The 24,562-nt window shown below is 41.6% G+C and overlaps 1 protein-coding gene across 3 annotated transcripts in view; it reads right to left on the bottom strand.

Annotated features, from left to right (window-relative positions):
* The window catches only part of Zhx3 (zinc fingers and homeoboxes 3), a 108,112-nt gene that overhangs the window by 10,879 nt on the left and 72,671 nt on the right, over positions 1 to 24,562 (bottom strand). For 2 of the 3 annotated variants that reach the window (XM_051187308.1, XM_051187318.1), the window contains one exon: positions 3,952 to 7,222. In XM_051187308.1, the coding sequence (XP_051043265.1) occupies positions 4,120 to 7,086 (2,967 nt within the window). In that variant the 5' untranslated portion in view covers positions 7,087 to 7,222 and the 3' untranslated portion in view covers positions 3,952 to 4,119. Of the gene's footprint in view, positions 1 to 3,951; positions 7,223 to 24,562 lie in introns of those variants that run through there. The other variant, XM_051187329.1, reaches the window with a different exon arrangement.

Below are 24,562 nucleotides of genomic sequence, written 5' to 3'. Positions count from 1 at the left end.
TAAAACTACCTTTAATGGTTATTTTTTCATTGTGGCTTCAAATTCCCATTCAGTGTCATTTTCTTTCAGCCTGAAGGAGTCTTAGTAGCACCCCCAGTAGGACAATCTATCAGTAATGAACTTTAGTTTTGTTCATCTGGAAATGACTTACCTGCTTTATTCTTTCAGGACTTCATGTTTATCTATGTCCCACAGGCCAGCCCCTTTAGTCTCTATTGTCCTTTTTGCTTTCTGCACTTCTGGGTAATTTCATCATCTCTTCAAATCCTCTCACACACACACACACACACACACACACACACACACACCCTTCCTTCTTGCTCAAATCTGTCACCATCTCTTCAAATCCTCTGACACACACACACACACACACACACACACACACACACACACACACACACACACCCTTCCTTCTTGCTCAAATCTGTTGCTCAGCCTCTCTAGTAAACTTTTCATCTCAGTGATTATACTGCTTTGCTTTGGAGTGTGGTTGGTGTTTATAGTTTGTACCTCTTTAGCGAACAATGACACCATGTTCATGCATTTTCTTTTTGCTTTTCCCCATGGTTTCCTGTATTTCACTGAATAGGGGGTACTTGAGCTAATATCTTTAACTAGTAATTCCAATGCTAGACTTCCTCAAGGGCAGTTATCTGTCAAACTCCTTTTCTGTTAATGGACATACTGTCCTGTTTCTTTTTATGTTTTGTAATTTTCTATTGCAAACTGGACCATCTAAGTATTGCAAACTGGACCATGGAAGTACAGTGTGTGGTAACCCAAAATTTATTTCTCTCAGCCTCCAGAATTGGTGATTTTTTTTTCTCACTGAGAGCTAGAGCCATTTGAGATTTTTCCAAACTTCTAGTCAAGTAGGTACTCCTCATGCTGTAGGGTCATTGGAGTTTCTGCTACTGTCTTTGTGGAACCTAAGATTCTTTAATATCTGGTATACTAAAAAGGGGAAGGACTCTTTTTAAATACCCAATGCATATGCTGTTGAGGAAGAAAAGGCACAGTCTTAAATAGCTATGAACCCTACACAGTACAATACCAATCTATAAGACAAGATGTGTCCCCTAGTGCAATAGTGACACAGCTGTCACATGGGTAAACAACTGCTCTCGGGTTGTATCTTCAGTCCACTCCAGAAAAGGGAGCTTGTCTCTGCTAAAAACTCTGGCTAAGGAAGTCTTAGGCCATAGAGGAAAACTTATTAGTATTGCTTAGCTAAACTGTCATGGCACTGAACTGCCTAATAAAATGGCTGCTCAAGGTGCTAAAAAACGAGTGATGGTTGAGTGCTCAGCCCTAGACAGGATGTTTATACTCCCCACTCTAAGGCACAGGGATCATCACAGCCGAGAGGGTAGAAAGAATGTAAGAGCCGGGCCCCAGGGAGAAGGGCTGTGCAGTGCTGCCTTCCGGGCTTAGAGCAGCTATTGGTCTATAGAAGACTGGACTTAGGCTGGAGAGATGGCTTAGCAGTTAAAAACACATGCTGCTTTTGCAAAGGACCTAGGTTCAGTTCCCAGTACCCACATGGTTGCACACAACTGTCTGTAACTCTAGTTTCAGAGGACCCAATGCCATCTTCTGTCACCCAAGGGCACCAGGCATTCATGTGGTACACAGATACACATGCAGGCAAAACACCCATACACATAAAATTAAAATTACTTTTTTAAGTTGGGGATGGAGACTGGGCCTATCAACAATCATGGATTTGGGAGGAGCTCACAGGGCCATGTTGAAGTACTGGCTACTGATGGATTCTGGAGGAAATGTGGCTACTACCTTCAGCTGTGTGCTCACTGAGAAGCCACTGGCTTGAATGGACAGTTTCAAGTCCATGGTCACACAGATAATCTTGGATTAACTCAGTGAATTTGTGAAAGTGACTGGGAAGTAGAAAGAGTTGGGGTTACAGCAAAATATACTTTATACATGTATAAAGTTATCAAAGAACAAATTTAATAAAAAGTTGTTTTAAAAAAAGTGTAGAGGTACATTCTGGGGGATGAGGGTAGGGGTGTGTCATAAAAGTAGATCCCTGAAACTCACTGACTAGACACCCTAGTCAATGAGCTGCAGGGTCTGTGAAAACCCTTTTCTCAAAAAGTAACAGGTAGAGAGCAATAGAGGAATAATGTACAATGTGGACCTCTGGATTCTACACTGAGATGTATACACACACATATACAAACATACAGAAGGAAGGACAAAAGAAAGAGGCAGAAGGAGGAAGGAGAAAAAGAAAAAGAGAGGAAGGAGGAGGAAGAGAAGGAGGAGGAGGCCATTGTGAGATGTTGGAGCCATTCTTCCAATAGTGACTATGTGGCTAGAATTTGGAGGGATCAGTGACATTATGGGTTCACATTCCTAACTGCTGGCCAGTGACTTGGTCCCACCAGATGTTTGCTCCCTGTTTGCTCAGCAAAGCCGAGTTTTACCTTAGTGGGAACATGAAATAGTTAAGTTTTATGGACTGGGGTGATGACTCAGTTAGTAAAGCACTTGCCTTGTAAGCATGAGAGCCTAAGTTTGATCCCCAGAATTTATGATCAACAGCCAGATGAGATAGCATACACTTATAATTCCAGTGCTGGGGAGGTGGAGACAGGTGGAATTCAATGGCTCACTAGCCTAATGGCCAAGCCCCAAGTCCCAGGAGAGACTTTGGTTCCTAAGGAAAGATACCTGGGGGTTGACCTCTGGCTTTCCACAGGTACATATACATGAGCAAACATACCTGTGCATACGGGGAGGGAGGGGGAAGACACACACACACACACACACACACACACAGAGAGAGAGAGAGAGAGAGAGAGAGAGAGAGAGAGAGAGAGAGCGCACTTTTTGCAATTGTTCACTGGTGGCAACCCTCCTCCAGCAACCACCATCTACTTAGAAATCTCCTTTTCCTTAAATAAACCACAGCATAGTATTTCAAAAAGGGTACTGAAATAAATTGGAATATTCAGTGAAGGGGTAAGAATTCTGTGGCTTAAGAAGAAAGTAAACAGGCCAGGGGAATTTAGGATTTCCTAGGTTAAAGCAAACAAAACTGTCCAGGCATTGTATGCAAACAACGCCACAGTGTCCAGGAAATACCACAGGATCTCAGCGGTAGACTATTGTGCTTGGTTAGGGCCCCCTACTGAAGCAGCAGTCTCCAGGGACCACCTGCACAGCTGTCCAATCCCACAGACACTTTCTAGTTACCTCTGCCCCTTCCTGACCCAGCTGGCCAGGCTACCATCTTAGAGACCCCAATCCTTCAGCTTCTGCCACACTCTGCGCTCCAGGCACAGTAGTTCTAGCTGCTCTAGGATGGGGCATTTCATGAGGAGACAAATGCAAAGGCATAGTAGGAAGGAAGAGTCTGGAACTCAAGGACCAAAAAATATAGAAAATCAACACCTATGATGTGATGTGTCTACAGCTTCACAACTGTGTCTTAAAATATAATGTTTCTCCTGAATACTAAAACACCACCATCCATAGAAACCAAAGGGCAAAACTCAAGCTTTGGATTTCACATTTCTAAAACAAAAGGCGATTTTCCATTATGATAAACATTTCTTTTATATCAGGAAAAACAATACAAACGTAAGATAAAATTTTCTTAGGAAACAACAAAAGTACTCTGTGGAGCTGGAGAGATGGTTCTTCAGTTAAGAGCACTTGCATTATTGGAAAAGATCCAGCTTTGATTCCCAGAACCTACATGGCAAGTCAGAAACACCTGTAACCCCAGTTCCAGGGGATCCATTGCCCTCTTCTGACCTTTGTGGGCACCAGGCACACACAGAAATGAGACCATTAAAGATTGTCAATTTGAGTTAAATTTCCTCTGAAATCCTATTCCTGTCTTCCACACAGTGACTTGGATCTTTGTGACTCAGATGACATCTTAACCAATGCTAAGAAATGACTAGAAAAGCCTGAGTCCCTTTAATTTCACTATGTTCTCTCCCCCTGCGTGGATTTAAAACAAAAACACCACCACAAACAAACACAAGAACAAAACAAAAGTCCAATTCTCAGCCTTTTACTTCTATGGCCTCTATTGCCAAATGTTCCCTGGAATTCACTTCTCAGCAATCGGTCTGGTTGTCAGGTAGCCTTAGAGGCAACAGGACTTGCCCTCTGTGCCCACTCTGTGACTGTGCCCTCCCACAGATTCAGAGGAAGGTCATGCATGAATCCCATGAGCCCCTTACCGAGCTGACGTCCAGACTGGGGACTCAAAGTGTTGAAGGGCTCTGAGCTGGCCTCAGGAGCATTTGGCTCCCATGATTCACTGTTTTCAGACATCTCTGAATAGGCATCACCCAGCACTCTGTGAACTGCCACAGGCTCTCCAGTTCCAAGGCCCTTGTCCTCACTGCTTGTATCTGCCACAGCCCGTGTCTCTTCACCCATTTTCTCAGCAAACCATTGCTTGACCTGCTGGGAACTCATCTGGGTCTTGTCACAGAGGGTTTGCAAGTCTTCCTCACACAGCATCTTGTGTGTCATGTAATAATCTTGCAGCAGCTCTCGGTTGCTAGGGGCAATGACGAGCAGACCTGGTGGGAAGTTGCCCCTCTTATAGTCTTCGTACCACTTGAGCTGGCCATTCTTCAGGGCATACCTACTATCTCCGAACCAGCGTACCACCTCTGGTCGGGGCAGCCCTGTTTGGGCCATGATGGAGTCATAGTCCTGGTTGCTCGGCCACTGTGTCTGAACAAAGAGCTGCCGGAGCAAGTGACGCTGCTGTGCCGTCTTTTTGGAGCTCACTTTGCCTGGTGGCTGTTCTACCAGCTTGTTCAAAACATCTTCCTCAGGCTCACAGACACCCAGCCCTGGAAGCTCATTCTTGCCACTGGCTTCAGTGACCCGCAGGTTCTTGAGGTTGATTTTGATGGGGCTGACCTTCCTCTCTGCCAAGGTATGGCTAAGAAACATTTCAGGAGAGTCATTTTCACCAGGAACCCTCAGCTCACTGGTCAACTCTTCATCTCCACCCTCATCCTCAGCACCCTCCTCTTCCTCCTGAGGTACCTGCCCGTCAGTCTTCTTGGTCTCCTCAGCATTCACTTTTTTCCGTCTCTCCGAGAACCAGCCATCAATTTCCCTTCTGGTCATTTTGGTTTCACTTCTCAGGCGGTCCAATTCTTCCTCAGGGGGAAGCGGGTTTTGTGCAAAGCTGCTCTCCAGAACTCGCAGCTGCTCTGGGGCTCTCTCTTTGTATTTGGTTGGTGTGAAATCTGGGGTCTGGTGCCAAGATTGTCTTTTGGTGGCAGAGTGGCCTGCTAGTGAAGTTGTTGTCGGGATACAGGTCACCTCTGGTACTTTGGATGACAGGGGAAAGGGCACCTCTGGTACAGAGTCAATGAGAACAGAGCCATGCTCTCCAGGCATCATGGCCCTGGAGCCCTTCAGGTTCCTGCAGTGGTATCTCCGGTCACTGAACCACTTCCGCACCTCTCTGGTACTGAGGCCTGTCACTTTAGTCAGATGTTCGACTTCACTCTGCCCAGGAAACTGGTTCCGGCAGAAGCTTCCTTTCAGAGCTGACAGTTGTTCATGAGACTTCTTATTTTTGTAGATGTTTGCATCAAGGAAGGCTTGGGAAGTTATGCTGGGGCATGCTGTGAGGAGTGACTGGGCTGCATTGACTACCTTCACAGCTGATGTTGTATTTGAACACACAGTGTTAATGGGTGTCACAGTTGGCTTGGGAACAGTTGCAGTTGTCAAGGGGAGAGAGGAACTGGATGCTTGTAAACCATTAGTCATCAATGGCTGAGTGACCAGGAGGCCCCCTGCTGTGCCCTCTGGCTGTCCCACAACGTGGCCTGGGAGAGCAGCCTGGATGAGGTGCTGTACATTGCCAGTACTGGCAACAAGGGGGGTGTTTAGAACTGTGATGGTGGGCTGAGGCACAGACTGGATAACTGTATTGAACATCTTCTTCCGAGCATCTTCAATCTCTTCAGGAGACCAGCTGATTCCTTGCTTCAGTCTCTGGGCTGTGAACCAGATCTTAAGCTGTTCTTCTGGATACTTGGTCACCACAGTCAAGTAGCAGAGCTCAGCTTTGGTTGGGTAGGGGAATTTGTGGAAGGAGTTCTTCAGAAAGCTGTTGGAGTCCATAGCCGCATTGTATGTTGGGATGCTGCTCAGGGGGATCATGACTTTCGGAAGGGCCTTGGATGTGGGCAGGGGCTGGTGGGTATGGTGCTGGGCATGCACTGAGGGCTGCTGCTGCTGGAGGGAGAGGAACTGCGCTATGCCAGCTGGCAGTACTGGCACTGTTCCTATCAGGGGCCCATTGGCAGCATGAGGGGGCTTAGAGGAGCTAACAGATGCCTGACTGGCCGGAGCTGCCCCATTGGCAAAAGTGTGGTCCCCCTCTTTAGCCTCTGCCTCCCCAGCCAATGGCTTTGGCAAGGCTTCACCCACAGGCTGATTGGGAGCATTTTCTTTAAGCATGTGGATTTTCTTGGCTTCAGCTTTGCCTTTCATTATCTTCATGATTGGTGTCTTGGTAATAATGATTTCAGCCTGTCCGTCAATCCCTTCAGTGGCAGACTCACCTGCTAGGTCAGATGTGCCAGTAATCTCAGGGACATTCTGTTCCACCACCACGTGCTTGTCTGGCTTGGTCACATTCCACAAAAAGCTGGCTTCCCCTGAGTGACACTTGGCATTGTGCAGGGAAAGCCCCTCGGGGGTTTTTGCCAGGAAATTGCACCCCGTACATACAAAATTTGGGTCTTTATTAAAGTCTGTGTGCTCTGAGTTCATATGCCCTACAAACTGAGTCATGTCCTGGGACCTGAAATCACAGTCTTTACAGGAGTACACATAGCCATCCAAAGAGCTCCGGTGCCCGTTTGCCAAGACAGAGCCATCAGTGCTGCTGGGGTTTGGGACTGCCTCGCTGCTGGCATCAGGTGCCTCTGAGGGAAGATCCTGCTGGGGAACTTCAGGCAAAGTATCCACAGGCTGAGCCTCTGTGCTAGCACCCTGCAGCACCACAGTCTTAACTGGGATCATGCATGGGGTAGTGGACTTCCTCTTGCTGGCCATGGTGACAATAACTCTGGGTGATCAGCAGGCAAGAGGGCTGTGCAGTATGAACTCAAACTACTCCATGAGGGCTTGAGAAGTGCTTTTAAGGGTGGCTTTATCAGTTACTTGCAGAAAGCCACTTTCCTTGTTAAGCCTAAGGAGAAAGAGACAAAATATGATGACAATCTCACAATCTCTGAATCTGTGTTTCTCAGGTCACCAATCACATACCCACTGCTTGCTTTCTATCTTGTGGGTCTTTTCACAAGAAGCCCATGTGCTTCTCAACTGTAAGTTCTAAGGCAGAAGTTCCTTGGTAGCTGGGCTAAGAATGAGCTGGGATGTTCTGTACCATTTGATAAGCTTAAATTATGCAGTTTTTCTTTGTTTCTTTTATCGTCCTTATCTTTGCATTCAGTAATTCAGCTTATTAAAAAAAGGAAGGAAGGAAGGAAGGAAGGAAGGAAGGAAGAAAGAAAGAAAGAAAGAAAGAGAGAAAGAGGGAGGAAAGAAAGCCATCCTCTTTGATCCTAAAAATTAATTCTGACTATTTGGACTGAAAACAAAAGACCCAGTGTAATTCTATTCAAACATTTGGGCCAACAAGGGTTTTTCTTTTCATAGTCTTCCCACATATAAGAACAGGACAATGCCTCTGTCTCCTTCAAACCAGGCCCAGAGACCAAGTCAATTTCAGCCAGGCCTAGCCTTTGCTGCCATTGTCCTATCTATCACCTGTATTTGCAACCAAAGCTGTGGTTCCTCCATGTACCTAGGACACTGTAACTTAGGTAAAGCCAAGGATTAGAGGGTCAGGATACCCACATAGCCAGTTTGGGTGTAGCAACTCAATATGAGGCCTCATCTTGGAGTCATGTAACTACTCACAAGCATGCACCTCCTTGTTTTGAATTTTTTCATTTTTTATTTCCTGTGTTCTTTTTTTGTTTGTTTGTTTTGGTTTTTCGAGACAGGGTTTCTCTGTGTAGCTTTGGCTGTCCTGGAACTCACTTTGCAGACCATGCTGGGCCTTTTTGTTCTTAAAAACAACAACAACAAAACTACTATTAAATCTTTGATCTGCTTGAAATTAAACTGAGGGATTTACTATTATCTAAAATAACTGTAGTAGCTATTTCATGGGACACTCTGAGAAGGTGTTTTTTTTTACTTATATCTAAAGTAACTGTAGTAGCTATTTTATGGGACACTCTGAGAAGGTGTTTTTTTTACTATTATCTAAAGTAACTGTAGTAGCTATTTCATGGGACACTCTGAGAAGGTGTTTTTTACTATTATCTAAAGTAACTGTAGTAGCTATTTCATGGGGCACTCTGAGAAGGTGTTTTTGCCCTGTGACAGGGCCCTGTTAGCAGTCTTCCATCAAGGCCTCCTCTTGAAGCCACACTCCTGTCTCTAGTGCACAGTCTCTTGTTCTCAAGTACTTTCTCTTCCTACTGAACCTAGCTTACATCTATATTACATTTTCTTTCAAAAACTCTGGCCTTTAAAAATGTGTGTGTGTGTGTGTGTGTGTGTGTGTGTGTGTGTGTGTGTATTACACACATATATACACACATTACCATCAACTTTTTTTTTTTACCAAATGTTCAAGCTATAATGACTATGAATATAGTGATCCTAGTATTAAAATTAGTATCAGTGTTTGAATTTGATATAAAATGTGGAGAAAATTTAAACATCTTGATTCAAATTCTTAGTAAGCAAAAAGAATAAACTATTTTTTAATTTATAAATCTAGCCTAGTCATGATAATAAAAGTAACAGCAATTGAAAAGGCTATAATAAGATAAACACACACCCAGATCTAACCACTTGTCACTATTCTGCTATCATCCTACCAACGTCAGGAACAAATTTACTGGATTTAACTACAAAGATACTAATAGTATGTGAAGTTCAAGAAAATAAAACTACCCAATAATAATCAATACCCTTCTGTGTCTTAATATATACACTTATAATCATAAACATATATATTTCACTTTCCTCATACTGTCGTACATAATGTCATTGTATGGCTTTCATAATTAAAATGTCCACTAACTATCTAATAATGTATTGCATTATTAACCCTATTGAAACGTCCCCCACTCTTAGGGATCACAGTACAAGGAAAAACTCTGCCCATACAGTATATTTTTCTTTCCATAAATATTTCCTAGGGGTAAGTGCCCATAAGTAGGTTTATTAGCCAAAAGTACATAATTTCTAAATTCCTTTAAATAGAATAATCAGCAAATGCTTTGAAGTAAGTGCTTTACATAAGTGCCAGCCCAAGAATGACACACAATGACATTTCTCTAGTGAGCACATCTGCTTTTTTGGATAAGTCATGAAAGGCCTCAGACAGAAGGAAAGTACAAGTGAAAGAAAACAACAGATCAACTGAGATTCACCAAAAGTAAAAACAGACTTCAAAGGTCACTATCAATAAAGTTACAAGATGGGGCTGGAGATGGAGATAGTGTTAGAATGTTTTCTTGGCATTTGTTTGAGAAGTTGAGTTTAAGCCCCAGCACAAAGGGGGCTTTAAAGATCATATATCTGGTAAGATATACCTGTAATGTATATGAAGATATTTTACAACTTAAGAAAAAGACAATCTAGTTAAAAATGAGTAAAGTATTTGGTCAGACTTTCACCCCAAAGACATACAAATGGATAATAAGTACATCTAAAAGTGCTCAACATTGCCAGACTTGGTGGTGCACATCTTTAATCCCAGCACTTGTGAAGCAGAGGCAGGTAGAGCTCTATGAGTGCCAAGGCTTGCCTTTGTCTACATAGTGAGTTTCATTCAGGACAGCCAGAGCTACATAGGAGAACCTGTCTCAAAAACAAAATAAAACAAAACAAAAACCTAAATGATATTAATAAAATAACCATCATCATCATCAGTAGCTAAGTAAACATAAATCAAAGCTACAATGAGATCCCTCTACACCCCACCAGGACATCTACAATCACATTGCAGAGAACAAATACTGGAGAGAATGTGAAGAAATTGGAGCTTTCACTGTTACCGGTAGGAATGTAAAATGATGCAGCTACTTTGAACAAAAGGTTTTGGCAGTTCTTCAAAAAGCTACATACTTAGTTGCCAAATTTACCTAGCAATTCCAGTCCTGGACAGTTGCAAAAGAGAATGAACATGTGCTCACACCAATGCTTACACAATTTTACTATCAACTCACTGTGGCATCATTCACAACAGTAACTGATGAACATTTAAAGAATATTCTTCTGCCATAAAGCTGAATAGCCTCTTTCTGGGTTTTATTTTGTTTTACTCCTTTGAAGCATGACTTTGCTATTTAGCATGGGCTAGAACCAAGCTCATGATCTTCCCTGTCCTTCTATGTATTTGCCACAACATCTGGCAGTGGGGAGGTTTAATACATACTGAAACATGATAAACCTGAAAACATTACACTACATGAAAGAAAGCATCCATAAAATGTCCCACAACTGCTGTTGGTTGTTTGTTTTCTCTTTATTCTTTTGGGAGCCCATCACCTAGCTCCCAAATAAACACATGGAGGCTTATTATTGCTTATAAATGCCTGTCCTTAGCTTGGCTTACTTCTAGCCAGCTTTTCTTAACTTAAATTATCCTACCTACATTTTGCCTCTGGGCTTTTCCCTTTTCTTTTTTCTGTAATCTTACTTTCACTCTTACTCTGTGGCTGGCTGGCCCCTTCTTTTCTTGCTCCTTGATTTTTCTTCTTTACTCTTTTTCTCTTCTGTTTATTTTCTCTGCCTGCCAGCCCTACCCATCCTTTTTCAGCCAAGCCATGGGCTGTTCAGCTCTCTATTAGATCAACCAGGTATTTTAGACAGACACAGAGTTAAATAAATGCAACATAAAAGAATGTAACAAGCTTTGCATCATTAAAACTGACAACAGCTGCAGCATCACAGGACTGGGGAGGGAGGACTAAGGCGAAGCACAGATTTGCTCCTTGATGACCTCTCACATGTGCATCATTGACAAGAGGTAGAAATAACCTAATGTCCACTAACAAAAGACTAAAAGAGAATGTGTTGGATATAGAGGGTGGAATATTATTTAGTCTTTAAAAGGAAGGGCAGTGTGAGACAGTATTGTAACATAGAGGAACACTGAGATAGCTGAGTGAAATGAGCCAGACACAAAAAGGTCAACAGTTCCCATACCTAATTCCTGGTTAATAGTGTTGGTAAGATGATCAAGATACAGATTGCATGTAATACTCATTTGCTCCAACTACATTCTGAAATCGGACTTTAATTCATATGAGCTATAGTATGAGCCAATTCAGATAGCACTGTAGTTATTAAAATTCTTAACACCATTCCTAGATCCTATTTATTTATGAATTTAACAACTAAAAACTATCATATGTCAGGCATTATGAACATGGTAGAATTCGGAGAAGGAAAAAGGCAGAAGTGTTAGAAATGTCTGCTTAAATGCCCAGACGGCCTTGTGGTGAGATAATCCTAGCCTGTCTAGTCCAGTGGAGTTTCCTTAGCTTGCTGGATCACTTCACCCTAGGTTTCTCCTCTAGGAGGAGAAAAATGAAACAGTACTTTGACATAGGCGTGAGGAGTAGTCTAGGAGTTGTAAAAATGGTGAACAGAGTTCCCATTGAAATCTCTTCTGGTTTGTCTGTGTCTTGAGTGCTTCTTCCGTTTTCCAACTGCCACATTCTGAAAAGATGTGCACAAATTTGAATGTGCTCAGAGGACTGAGGATATAACTTGGTGATAAGATACACTCAAAGAACTGGTCCCCAGAGAGACTGAAGAATGAATTAAGGGTGGTTACACGGTACAGGCAGTTACTAAAGGGTGAGATAATGAACTTCAACCATGAGACAAGTCAAATATAGAAAAAGCTTGTTGGTCCTGTAGTAAACAGATAACCTATGCTGTACAAGAGGAGATCAACTAAGACAGCAGATGTCACAGACATGGTAAGCTCTGAGCCCTGGTGACACAAGAGACAACAGAGCAGGTCATGTGGAAATATAGATTGGAAGGCAGCCAGGCTTCACACATTACCCCCTTCTTCCACACTGAATGCTCCTGAGTCCCCTTAGAGCTATGACTTTAACTTGGAGGCCAACACAGGTTATGTTTGGGAAATTTCATCCTGAGGAGGAGTGTCCATGTACAGTACTGCAGAGGCTATCAAAAGAGCTTGCCAGAATTGATGTCTGGGGGTGTAAAGAGCCCTACCTAGTTTCCCATCTCCCACATATCTGCAATGGCCTTGGCCTTGATTCCACTAGTTCGTTACTTTCTTACTTGTTACCTTTAACAACTAATAGTCTCTGAAAAATGTGTCATCTTAGCATTTAGTTGATTTTAATTTTTTAACATTTTGTTTTGAATGCAAATAATATTCATATTGTTCAAAAGTTAAGAGCTTCTTTAGGTCTCACTACCTCAGATCTTCAACCCAGAACAAACACTAATGTGTTTCTCATATATTTTCTGTAGTCATTTTTTTAAGTGTGTGTGTGCACGCACGCACGCACGTGCACACACACACAGTTTTTATTCTATATTTGTATTTTAAAATATATCAGGATATCTCTTGAAGGTTATGGCAGCATAAAAAGTACTCCTCTGTTATTCTTCACAAGTGCATATTATTCTACTATCTAGATATGCTATAGCTGATTTGACTGCTGAGTGCTTAGGTTGTTTCTCATCAATTGCTGTGCCAGTGCTGATCACATATTACGTACTTGATATATGTGTGGGCTTATTAATAGGACATGCTCCTAAATGCAGAGTGGCTGAGTTGAATAAAGGAGAGAACTTCCATTTTTGTTTTCAGTGAATCTTACAGTGGTTGAGAATATCTGTTTTTGAAGCCCTTACCCACTCAACACAACTTCAGACGTCTCAGTTTTTCTCCAAATAAGCAAAAGAGAAGCAAATAATTCAGTTTTCCTCACTCAGTGACAAAATGATGTACTATGTGTCTGCTCTGAGGGACTTGTAATAAAGTCAGTGAAGAGAGTCATCAATGAGACTAAGCCTGGGAGGAGGAGGACAGGCACAGGATCTGCAGAGTGAGCCATGGGGAGGGCTTTTATTTTTCTAAATGAATGTTCTTCAGAGGTTCTTGTAAGCATGCCAGCCTACAAGCTATTTAGCCTGTAAATTGTGTGGCCTACACTGGAAAAATTCAATTAAAACAAAACAAATGTAATTTCAGAAGCAAAACCACATCCAGAACCATTTATAATGCTTTTAAATTTTTTTAGTTTAAATTTAATAAAGCAGTTTACTTTTGTACTTGAAACAAAATTTAGGACTCAAGTCTGTTTCCCAGTAACGCATTTACTTTGAAAGCAGCTTTCTCACACCTCCACGGAACAAGTCCTGGCCACTTGCCTCTTCTGCTGCCCTAGTCGTGCTCCCAGCCCCACCTCAATCCCTTAAGTATCACCCCACTTCCTGTACTTTTTCTGTGGGTTTGAGAGGGTTTTGGCAAAGATTAGAATCTTTTCACTGGGGACACTGGCATTTCACAGCCTCCCTGCTCATTAGCAGTCTGACCCATTAGCTCCCTGAAATGTTGTGAGGAAACCAGCTCAATCTAGTTTTCCCCTAGAACAGAAGCCCATTATCAGCAGCTCAAAACTCCTTTGCATTCTGCATTGCACTTACTAGTTCCAAATGTGTTTTGGTTGACAGTAATACCATCTTCCTAGTCACTAAGTTGAAGTCTCAGTTTCTATTCGTGTGGCTACAGCACACATATCCTATATTTTCAAATATGTTTCCAGAACCCAGCTACTACTCCTCATTCCCCTCATTTCTCCCAACCTGATGCCAGCCACTGTCATCTCCTGCCTGGACTGCTTTCAAACCCTGATAGGTGTCCCTGTGTCACCTATGGCTTTTCCTAGTTTATTCCCAGTACAGCCCATGAAGCCATCCTGAACGGAACATGAGATAGATCCTGCCAGCGCTGTATTTAAAGTCTTCCTTTGGCACTACTGTCTCAGAGAAATTTTAACATTATAGTGCACCACCCATCCCCCACAGCTTTTTCACCTGGTCACTTTCTGCCCTCTCTCTACCACTGCTACCATTGCAACATCCTAATGCCAGCTGGCACTTCTGCCTGGAATATGCTTCCCCACATAACCAGATGGCTCACTTCTGCACATTCCAGTCTATGCCCCAGTGCTGGAGATAAAATACGGAGTTTTGTATGTTTGAGGCAAGTGCTTTTCCACTGAGCTACATGCCCACCTCAAAGCTCTTCTCTATTAGGATTAAATGAGTAGTCACTATCTGAGACAGTACCAGTGACCAGGCCCAAGAGTAAATACTGGAAAAAAAAAAAAAAAACAGATACTTTTCTGAAAGTCACCCCTGTAGGTGACATATATTTTCACATTTCATTGGTTACACCTAACCTTGGGAAGACAGGCAATTAATTCCAATGCATCTAGGAGAGCAAGGCCAAGGTATTGGTGAGTAGCCTAAAAACCACAGCAGACTATTGGTTTCTTGAGTTCAGAGATGGCATAAACTTAATAAATCAAATCTACATGAAGATAATTTTATGTGTGTTCACTACTTAACACCATTCTAAAACACCATTACATTTTTGCTTGGTGTGGAACTCTCTGTCTCTGGGGATGCTCTGACAGAGACTATTTTAATCACCAAATAGTAATACATTGATGATAACATCACACAGAGATGGCTAGTTGAACTGAGTCTTTCAAGTACCCTTATTTAGGGCCTCTGTATTTAGAAACCATGCTTACCCTTTTGAGCCTGAAGAATAACTTAGCATGCACTTTAGAGGTAATAACATCTGACTAGAGCAGGCTATTTCTGCTGGTGATTTGACAGTAACAAGAATTAAGGGATAAAAACAAGTAGAGAGCTTTAGCCCAGAGCCCTCAGTTGAATTACAAGTTTTAAATACAGAAGTATTAAGATCTGTAAGCACTCTGTGATGGTTTTAAAGAAAATGGTCCCCAAAGGGCGTAGCACTATTAGGAGATGTGGCTTGGTTGGAGTAGGTGTGGTCTTGTCAGGGGAAGTGTATCACTATGGAACTGGGATTTAAGGTTTCATATATGCTCAAGACATACCCAGTATCTCAGACCACTTCCTGTTGCCTGTGCAAGATGTAGGATTCTCAGCTATTTCTCTAGCACCATGTCTGCCTGCATGCTGTCTTGCTTCCTACTATGACAAAAATTAACTAAACTTCTGAACTCCAAGCCACCCCAATTAAATGTTTTCCTTTGTTAGAATTGTCATGGTCATGGTGTTTCTTCACAGCAATATAAACCCTAACTGAGAAGTTGGTACAGGGATTAGGGTGTTGCTGTGATAGGCCTGGCCATGTTTTTGTTTGAAAGAATATGAACCTTGGGACTGTAGCTTAGAAAAGCAGTGGAATGCTCTAAGTACTGGTTAGTGGGCCATACTAAGAGGAGCATGGAAGACAATGGTGCTGAGTGTGATGTGATGAACTATGGATGCCTGAATCAAGAAGTTTCAGAGGAGAATAATATAATATTTTGCCTAGAGACCATTCTTGTGATATTTTTATGAAGAATGTGGCTGGGTTTTTTTTTTTTTTTTTTTTTTTTTTTTTGCCATTATCCTAACAGTTTGCCTGAGGCAGAGGAAATCTCAAAACAATAGACTCTGTTGTGTGGTTATTAGTGATAACTCTAATGAAGATTCATAATGAAAAGGAGCAAGGGGAAAAGGAGCAAAATGTAAAATTTGAGGAGAAAAGAAGCACCAGGAAGTGGAATGGAGCTGTGTTCAAGGAGATAAACAGACTAAGAAATGGAATAAAAGGAAGTGGTGACCTTAGGGCAAGATCACAACCAACTAAGATTACAACTTGTGAAAAGGGATTAAAGAAAAGCTTAGAGCCCAATGTGGTAGTACATGCCCTTAATCCTAGCACTCCAGAGGAATAGGCTACAGAATATCCTAGTTTGAGGCCAGCCTGGTCTGCAGAGCATATTCAAGGGTAGCTAAGCTTAGGCAGTGAAGAAAACCATGGAAAACAGAAAGGGGGCCATGTTCTAGCCCCAGCAAGCAGAACTTGGCAGCTTCAGTTATATGGTTCTGGATTAAGAGTAAAGGATAGAAGAAAGGGGTTATGGAATTTGCCTCCAAGATTAAGAAAAAGTCACTGAGGCTGGGTATGTGTCAAAGGTGTCCCTGAATGGAGGCTTAGAGTGGCCGGCCAATTTGTGGAACTGTGGAGTTCAAGCCTGGATTGCCTAGGAGACCACAAGACGTTAGAGATGCCAGAGTCATGGGATACCTGTCAAAGAAAGCTGCTAACAGGGAGTGGAACTAACCTAAGTAAAAGAAGTGTGTTGCAGTCAAAAAGGCTTAAAGGAGTTGGAGATCTGAAGAACATTTTGACATCAGACATGGAGATGCTGAGTCTGGAGTTTGCCCAGTTGGTTTTTGGTTTTGTTTTGGTCCAGTATATTACCTTACTATGTTCCATTCCCTATGTTTTGGAATGGAAATGTATATCCTGTGCCATTATGTGCTGGAAGTATGTGATCTACTTTTTTATTTTAATTTTACAGGTGATTACAGTTAAGAGATTGCCATGAGTCTCAGAAGAGACTTTGAGTTTTACACTTTTAAATAAGTTTGAGACTGTTATAGACTATGGAGACTCATGAAGTTGGACTAAATGCATTTTTGCATTATGATATGGCTACAAGCTCTTGGGGACAAGGGAGTGAAATGTGATGGTTTGAAAGAAATGGCCTCCAAAGGAACTGTGGCCTGGTTGAAGTAGGTGTGGTCTTGTTGGAGGAAGTATGTCACTGTAGAGTCAGGCTTTGATGTCTCTTATATGTTTAAGCTACACCCAGTATCTCAGACTATTTCCTGTTGCCTGTACAAGATGTAGTACTCTCAGCTATCTCTCCAACACCATGCCTGCTTGCATGCTACTTTGCTTGCTGCCATGATGGCAATGGCCTAAACCTCTGAACTATAAGTGAGCCACCACCAATTAAATATTTCCCTTTTTTAAGAGTTGCTGTGGTCATAGTGTCTCTTCACACCATTAGAAACCCTAACTAAGTCACAGTTACAGAGCAAAACTAAGCCAGCTCTGGGCTTGGCAGTTCTTTACCACTCCCAGACACAGGATGGGCAGATTTGAATTTTGTGTAAGCTCGCTATTTTCAACAGAACTCTGACTACTCCAGCCAGCAGATTTGCTGTGTTGCCACAGTCCTGCCTATACACACTGTTGACAGAAGATGTTTTCCTACCTGTGCTGTTTACTGTAGAGTGATATTGATTCACATCGTCTTCTTACTCTGTCCCACTGTGACAGAGTTCTCTATGTAAGAGATGTAAGAGGAAAAATACAGCTTGTCTTCTTTTTTTATTATTTTATATTATGATATAGTTTTTGATTCTCCTGTGCATGAGCTCACATGCCACAGGAATGATAATTTGTGGGAGTTGTTTCCTTCTTCTACCATGTGGGTTCCAGATATTGAACTTGTTAGGCTTGGCAGCAAGCTCCTTTATCTGCTGAGCTATCTTGCTGGACCACAGCCAATCATCTATCTGATAAATAGTAATATTCATTGTAAAACTGTCATACCTCTTATGATGGCTATTTTTTTTATGTCAATTTGACTCTACTTGACTGAGAAAATACCTCCATAAGATTGGGCTGTATACAGCCTTTAGGGGATTTCCTTAATTAGATTAGTGATTGATGGGGAAGGCCCAGCCCATTGTAGGTAGGACCAACCCTGGGTTGGTTGTCCTGGGTTCTATAAGAAAACAGGTTGAGCAAGCCATGGGAAGTGAGTCAGTAAAGAGCATCCCTCCATGGCCTTTGTATCAGCTCCTGCCTCCAGGTTCCTGCCATGTTTGAGTTCCTGTCCTGACTTCCTTCAGTGATAGACTATGATGTACAAGTGTGAGCCAAGCAAATATTTGGTCATGGTGTTTCATCACAGCAATAGCAATCCTAAGAAAGGTATGAAAATGTAAGACTCCAACAACTGTTCACTTAAATCATTTTCAAGACAGAAATGAAGCATACATACTCCCATTTCCATCATTGACCTACATGAGTGTAAGCATATGTGCACATGCACAAACATATACATACACTCATGCAACAAGAATCTAGGGACGGTGTTGGGAATGAGTTCACACAGATATACACACATATACACTCACATATACTTACTCAACTAGGCCTCTTTGGACAGTGTTTGGGTGAGTTAACTTTCTCAGCAAAGTAGAATGCACATATTTCCTTTCTCTGAGATCGAAGGTGCCTAAATCACAAGTTTCTACTGGGTACAGTGGCCCCATTTGTAACCCCAGAACTGGGAAGCACTGGCAGGAGGATCATGAGTTTGAGGCTAGCCTGGACTATACAATGAAATGCTTCTCAGGAAAAAAAAAATAATTTCTAAGAATTTCTCTTAATTTTATGTCTTTAAATTTTATGTGATGGGTGGGGAAGATGGCTCAGTGGTTAAAGAGTATTAGCTGCTCTTACAGATGACCTGGGTTTGATTCCCAGCACCTACGTGGCAGCTCACATTGCTTGTAATCTAACTCCAGTTCTAGGGGATCTATCTGACTCTAGCATCTGGCCTCCTCATTATCAGACATGCTTATGGTAAGCATGCAGGCATCTGGACAAACATACAAAACATAAACCTTTTTAAACTTTTTTGATATTATTTGTCTGCCTTAAAAATCTGGCAAAAGTTATATTTGTTTATCTGCGTTTAAGCAGATATTGGTTTGATATTGTTTCCATGATAACCTTAAACAAACAAAACATCATCTGACTTTACTTAAAATATTGCTTAAATCCTATAAACCCCAGAAAGCATTCCCTTAAATGGCCTTCTATCCCTCCTCTCTCCTATAGAGCCAGCTAGCTAGCCACAGTCCCATTTACTTAACCTCCTTGCTCAGCCTTTGGCTCTCTGTAGGCATCATTCCCTCTTCAAATTCTGATCAAACTACTTGCTCCAAGGTGACCAGTGAAGTGGCTCTTCCCAATAACTCTTCTGCAGCTTTGGTCTAAGTCTCTAAAGCCATTAAGGACCCTTAGGATCCAGAGGAGGTTAAGACCCACACTGTGCAATCTCACCCATGCCAGGACTTTGAGTCTTCCATATCCACGTGACTTCAAAAACACTTACTCCACCATTTCCATCTACCACTGATAGATACCTCTCTGACCTGGGTACTTACTCCTCTAAGAAACAAAACAAAAGATACTCATCCAGGCGCCGCATTCTAGAGCCTGGACCGCTACTTTACTCTATCTGTTGTAGTCACTTTAGGCTGCTGCAACAAAAATGTCATAGGACAGGTGGCATATAAATAAAAATTAATTTCTCCCAGCTTGGGGAACCTGCATGGGAACAAACTAGGTCCTCTGAATGTGGGTGACAATTATGGTTTGATCTGGGGAGGGGGACCCTGGCAACCAGACCAGGACCTATCCTGGGTACATTAACTTGCTTTTTGGAGCCCATTCCCTATTGCTCAGCCTAGATAGAGGGGGAAGGGGTTTGGTCCTGCCTCAACTTGGAATGCCAACCCAAGGAAGGCCTTACCCCCTTTGAGGAGTGGATGGGAGAGTGGAAAGGTAGAGAGGTGAAGGGCAAGAGAAGGGATGGGGGACTGGGTTGGTATGTAAAATGAAAAATAATTTTTTAAATGAAAATACTGTCCAAGCTCTGGAAACTTTAAGATCAATTTGTTGGCAGACACTGTGAGAGCCTGTTTTCTCACAGTCATCATCTCATTGTGACCTCATATAAGGGAAGTATCAAAAGAAGGGTGTGAGGCCTCTTTTTAAAAGGCACCAATCCTGCTCACTAGCTTCTGTCTCCATGGCCTGCTGGCCTTCTAAAAGCTCCGCTTCCTCATCACCCTATAATGGAGTTAGGATTCCACTGCATAGCTTTTGGGCACACAAACATTCAGACCACTGTACAATCCATCCAGATGTCCAAGAAGAGAGCTCTACATCACTGCCACATCACACACTCTGCTCCCTTCTTTTCCTTATGTGCTGTATTAGTCAGTTTTATCATTTCTGATTAAAACTGGCTGATCAAAACAACTTTAGAAAGTTGATTACTTATGTAATTGCTGAGACAAAAACAAAAACAAAAAACTGACAAAGGAGGGGTTTACTTTGGTTCACAGTGCAGGCGTCAGTCCATCATTCCATGCAATGACTTTTCAGTCTGTTCAATATGTCCCCTCATAAGTAGAACTCAAGATTTTGATGTAGCTCAATTTGTCTCTTTAATCACTTTTGGTCTATTCTTTTAATATCATGGATGAGAAATATTGCCTAATTTAATGTCATATAGATTTCCCCCTGTGATCTCTTTGTTTTATAGCTTTAATGTTTCATTTTGGTCTTTGATCCACACTACATTTATACAGCAAAAGGGTCCAGTTTTATTTATCTACATAGGGATATCCAGTTTTCCCAGCACCATTTGTTGAAAAGACTCTTCTTGTTCTACTGAAAAAAAACTGGTCAAAGTTCATCTTTGTGTGTAACAGTTAATTTTTAGGCCCTCTTTTTTATTCCATTAATCTATATGTTTTCATTAATGATTTTAATATTGAATACACATTGAAATATTTTAAATAAATTAAATACATGATTGAAATTAATTTTGTCTATTTCCTTTTACTTTTCCAGTGTAACTCTTAGAACACTTAAAACCACACATATGGTTTCCATTTTATTTCTACAGGACAGTATTAACATAGATGCTCTAAACTGGAGCCACAGCAGTGTGGAAAGCAGCTGAGACATTGTGGGATAAACTGATTGTAAGTGCTCTTCCCCTTCTGCTTGCTTGTCATTCCAGAACTTAGGGAAAGAAAACCACTACAGCTAGTGAGGCTTTTGAGTGGGACAAGTCCAGGTTTCAGAACCTCTTCAACACAGCAGATATTTGTAAAAGAAATGAGGTATGCTCCTGGGGAAGTCAAAACACCACTTTCAGGACCTGGCTCTGCCTTTCCACTGTGAGTTCTAGGAGTTGAATTTAGGTCTTCAGGCTTGTATGACAAGTGTTGTTACCTACTGAAATATCTCACTAGCCCATAATATTAATATTAACTTATTTAGGCTTTTTTCCTTTTTTCTTTCTTCTCCAGTTATTTCCTTTCTCCTCTCTCCACTCTCTCTTTCTCCTTTTCTTTTTTCTTTTCTTCCTTTTCTTTTTTCTTCTTTTTTTTTGAGACAGAATGTTACTATGCATCCCAAGAACTTGCCAACTCCCCTGCCTCAGTATTAGAAATCTGTTTTGTTTGGGTTTGTTTGTTTGTTTTAGACAGGCTCATGTAACCTAAGGTGGCTCTGAATTCACTAGTCAAGGGTGACTTTAGACTCCTGATGCCCCTGCACCATGCTTATTTTGTTTTTCAGTGCTTAGAATTGAATCCAGGTCCTCACATGCAAAGAACACACTCTACCATTAAGCCCCAGCCCTAACCTTACAGCTGTAGATTCACAGCAAAATTAAGGAGACAGTATAGCAGTTTCTCACATATCATCTCCCTATCCATACAATGCCTATGGAATTATGAGTATTCTCCTTCAGAATAATGCATTTGCTATAATTAGTGATTACATAGACCCTGCAGTTTACAACAGGGTCTACTTGCATGCCCAATGAGTTTGGGCAAGTTGACTGTATTCACTATTACAGTATTGTGCTGTGTTCTACCTATTTATCATTTCCTTCCTCCCTCTGAAAACCACTGATATTTATACTATTACACAATCATTTTCTAGAATGCCATAGAATCACAGAGAATATGGGGTTTTTGAATTGAGTTCTTTCTAATATGCAATCAAGATTACCCTCAGGTTCCCCCCACCTCACCCCCAGATTTTCAAGACAGGGTTTCTCTAAGTAAAAGTCCTGGTTGTCCTGGAACTCAATTTGTAGACCAGGCTGGCCTTGAACTCATTGAGGTTCACCTGCCTCTGCCCTGCCTCCCAAGTGCTAGGATTAAAGGTACGTGCCCTCTCCAGTCTTTTTATGGCCTATAGCTCATGTTTGTTTTTACTTTTTAAAAAATAATTTCTTTCAAAAAGACTGAATTTTTTTCATTATATGTACGTGTGTGTGTGTGGGGGGGGTACACATGAGTTCAGTATCCACAGCGACTAGATGAGGCATATTGGATCTATTGGAGCTGGAGTTATAGGTGAGTTGCCCAAAATGGGTGCTGGGAACAGGGTTCTCTGCAAGAACAGCAAGCACTCTTAACTGCTGAGCAATCTCTCTAGCTCCTCTTAAAGCATTTAAAATGATATATACATCTCATGTTATGCTTTGGTCAGATGCTCTTTGGCTTGGTGTGGGAAGTTTTTCAGAATGCCATCTGCCTACCTCTCCAACTAGTCACTCAAGTCCATGCCTGGCCACACTTAAGCCCCTGCTTCCTGAAAGTGCTGTCCTCTTTGCTTTCACCTGAAGTAGCATCTTCTATAATTTACTAAAATCCAATTCAAATAGCACATTTTCAATGAAGGCTTTCCAATTTACACTGCCCTTAAACCACCTGTCATAGTATATCCATCATAAACTGTAAGCATGTCCCTGACTTCCCTTCCAGTTCTCCTTGAAGTCAAGCCCTACTACATTTTATTCATTTTTCACCCTTAACCTCTAGCATAGAGTTGAACACACAGTATACACACACAGATGCTGAGTCAACAATGACTAAAATATAAGAAAGGATTATTGTCTCATAAGATAAAATTTTGTCACTTACAACCAGACAGAAAAGGATCTCAAATACAACAGGCTAGGCTGCAAAAGTCTATTAACCAACATTTCAAACCAATCAACACCTTAATCAAAAGTATTTAAAAATGTGTCTCAGTGAAGAGATAGAGAAAATAGACCCTAACAATCAGCATACTGGGACTGATTTGGAAACATGGGGACCAGCCATGGAAACAGAATGGCTAAAACCACATTCCATATCCATTAAATGCTGATGGCCAGACCCTACCAGAATTGAGGCACTGAAATGAGCCTTTGATGTAGTTTCCACAGAAAGCCACCAACATGATTAAAGGGTTAGGAAATGAGATTTATGGGCCATGGCCAGAGGAACAGAGACAACTTTGCCTAGACAAGAGAAAAGGCTGAAGAGTGAGTTAATAACCATTTCAATCATTGTTATTACACAGACGACAGAAACCAGATGGTCTCCATTTCCACCAAAGAAAGAATATTGAAAAGTACTTAAGCTGAAACAACAACAAAAAAAGCTGTCTAGTTTTAACAAAGAACCTGACAGTTAAGAACTGAAATACAGGGAAACAGACCCAGGGAGTGTGGGGTATAGCATTTCTGAACCCCTTTATTATGCTAGAAAGCAGCAAAAGAGAAGGGTATGTTCAGGCAGTCCTTTGTTGAGAGCAAGTTCTCAACTGGCTACTCCTCAAAACAAACAACCATAAAAATGAAAAAGGTATGAACATTGAAACACAGCACCCTCTTGTGTACATAACTGTCCTTCAATCAAGGAACATTCTTGAAATTGTACTTCTCAAAATCTGATACAAATAATGACAAAACTTAGACAAATGTACAAAGTTACTAACAGGATTCATTTATCACTGTAGCTTGAATTATCAAGCACTTAAAATGTACTTCCTTTGGAAGTAGGAAGTACCACAAAGGCAAACTCAACTCCCAAACTTAGTAAACACTGATATCACCCAATCACCTTTTGAATGCTGTATTCATAATTTGGTACATCAGATGGCACATGAGCATTCCATGTTGAGGCATGATAATACCATCTGCCAAATAATAATATGAATTTGCCAGCATTTTAGAGTAAATTTATCATGTACAAAAGTAAGGAAACCGCATGTTCCTGGTCTGTTGTGGTATAATACAGTCCTGTCTTACTACTTTCTGTGTGTTACCACAATTTCCCCAAAAACATATGATAAGGTCTATTACATCAATACCCCACAACCTGGGACCATTTTATGCTGTAGTTATGGGTTTTCATTGCTACAATAAAACACTATGACCAAAAGCTACTTGAGAAGAAAAGGGTTCATGTCATCTTACACTGCCAGGTTGACAATCCATCATGGAGGGAAGTCAAGGCAGGAACTCAAACAAGGCAGGAACCAAAACAGAGACCATGGAGGATGCTGTTTACTGTCTTGCTCCTCATGGATTGCTCAGCCTGCTTTATGTCTTCCAGGACCTGCCCAAGGGTGGCACCTATAAACCAAACACCATTCTCTGTCTAGCTACCTGTTTTGTTCTTCCTCAGAAGCATCTATCTTTCTTTTGGCTAAAACTTTTTCTATTCCTCTATTTTATATTTATAAACCATCCTCTATGGTCCAAGTGAAGAGAAGAGATAGATAATG

The sequence above is a fragment of the Phodopus roborovskii genome, unplaced genomic scaffold (assembly GCF_943737965.1).
Source record: "Phodopus roborovskii unplaced genomic scaffold, PHOROB, whole genome shotgun sequence".
Classification (NCBI taxonomy): Eukaryota; Metazoa; Chordata; class Mammalia; order Rodentia; family Cricetidae; genus Phodopus; species Phodopus roborovskii.
The sequence above is the reverse complement of the archived record's forward strand: the minus strand, read 5'-3'. Positions and strand labels throughout refer to the sequence as shown.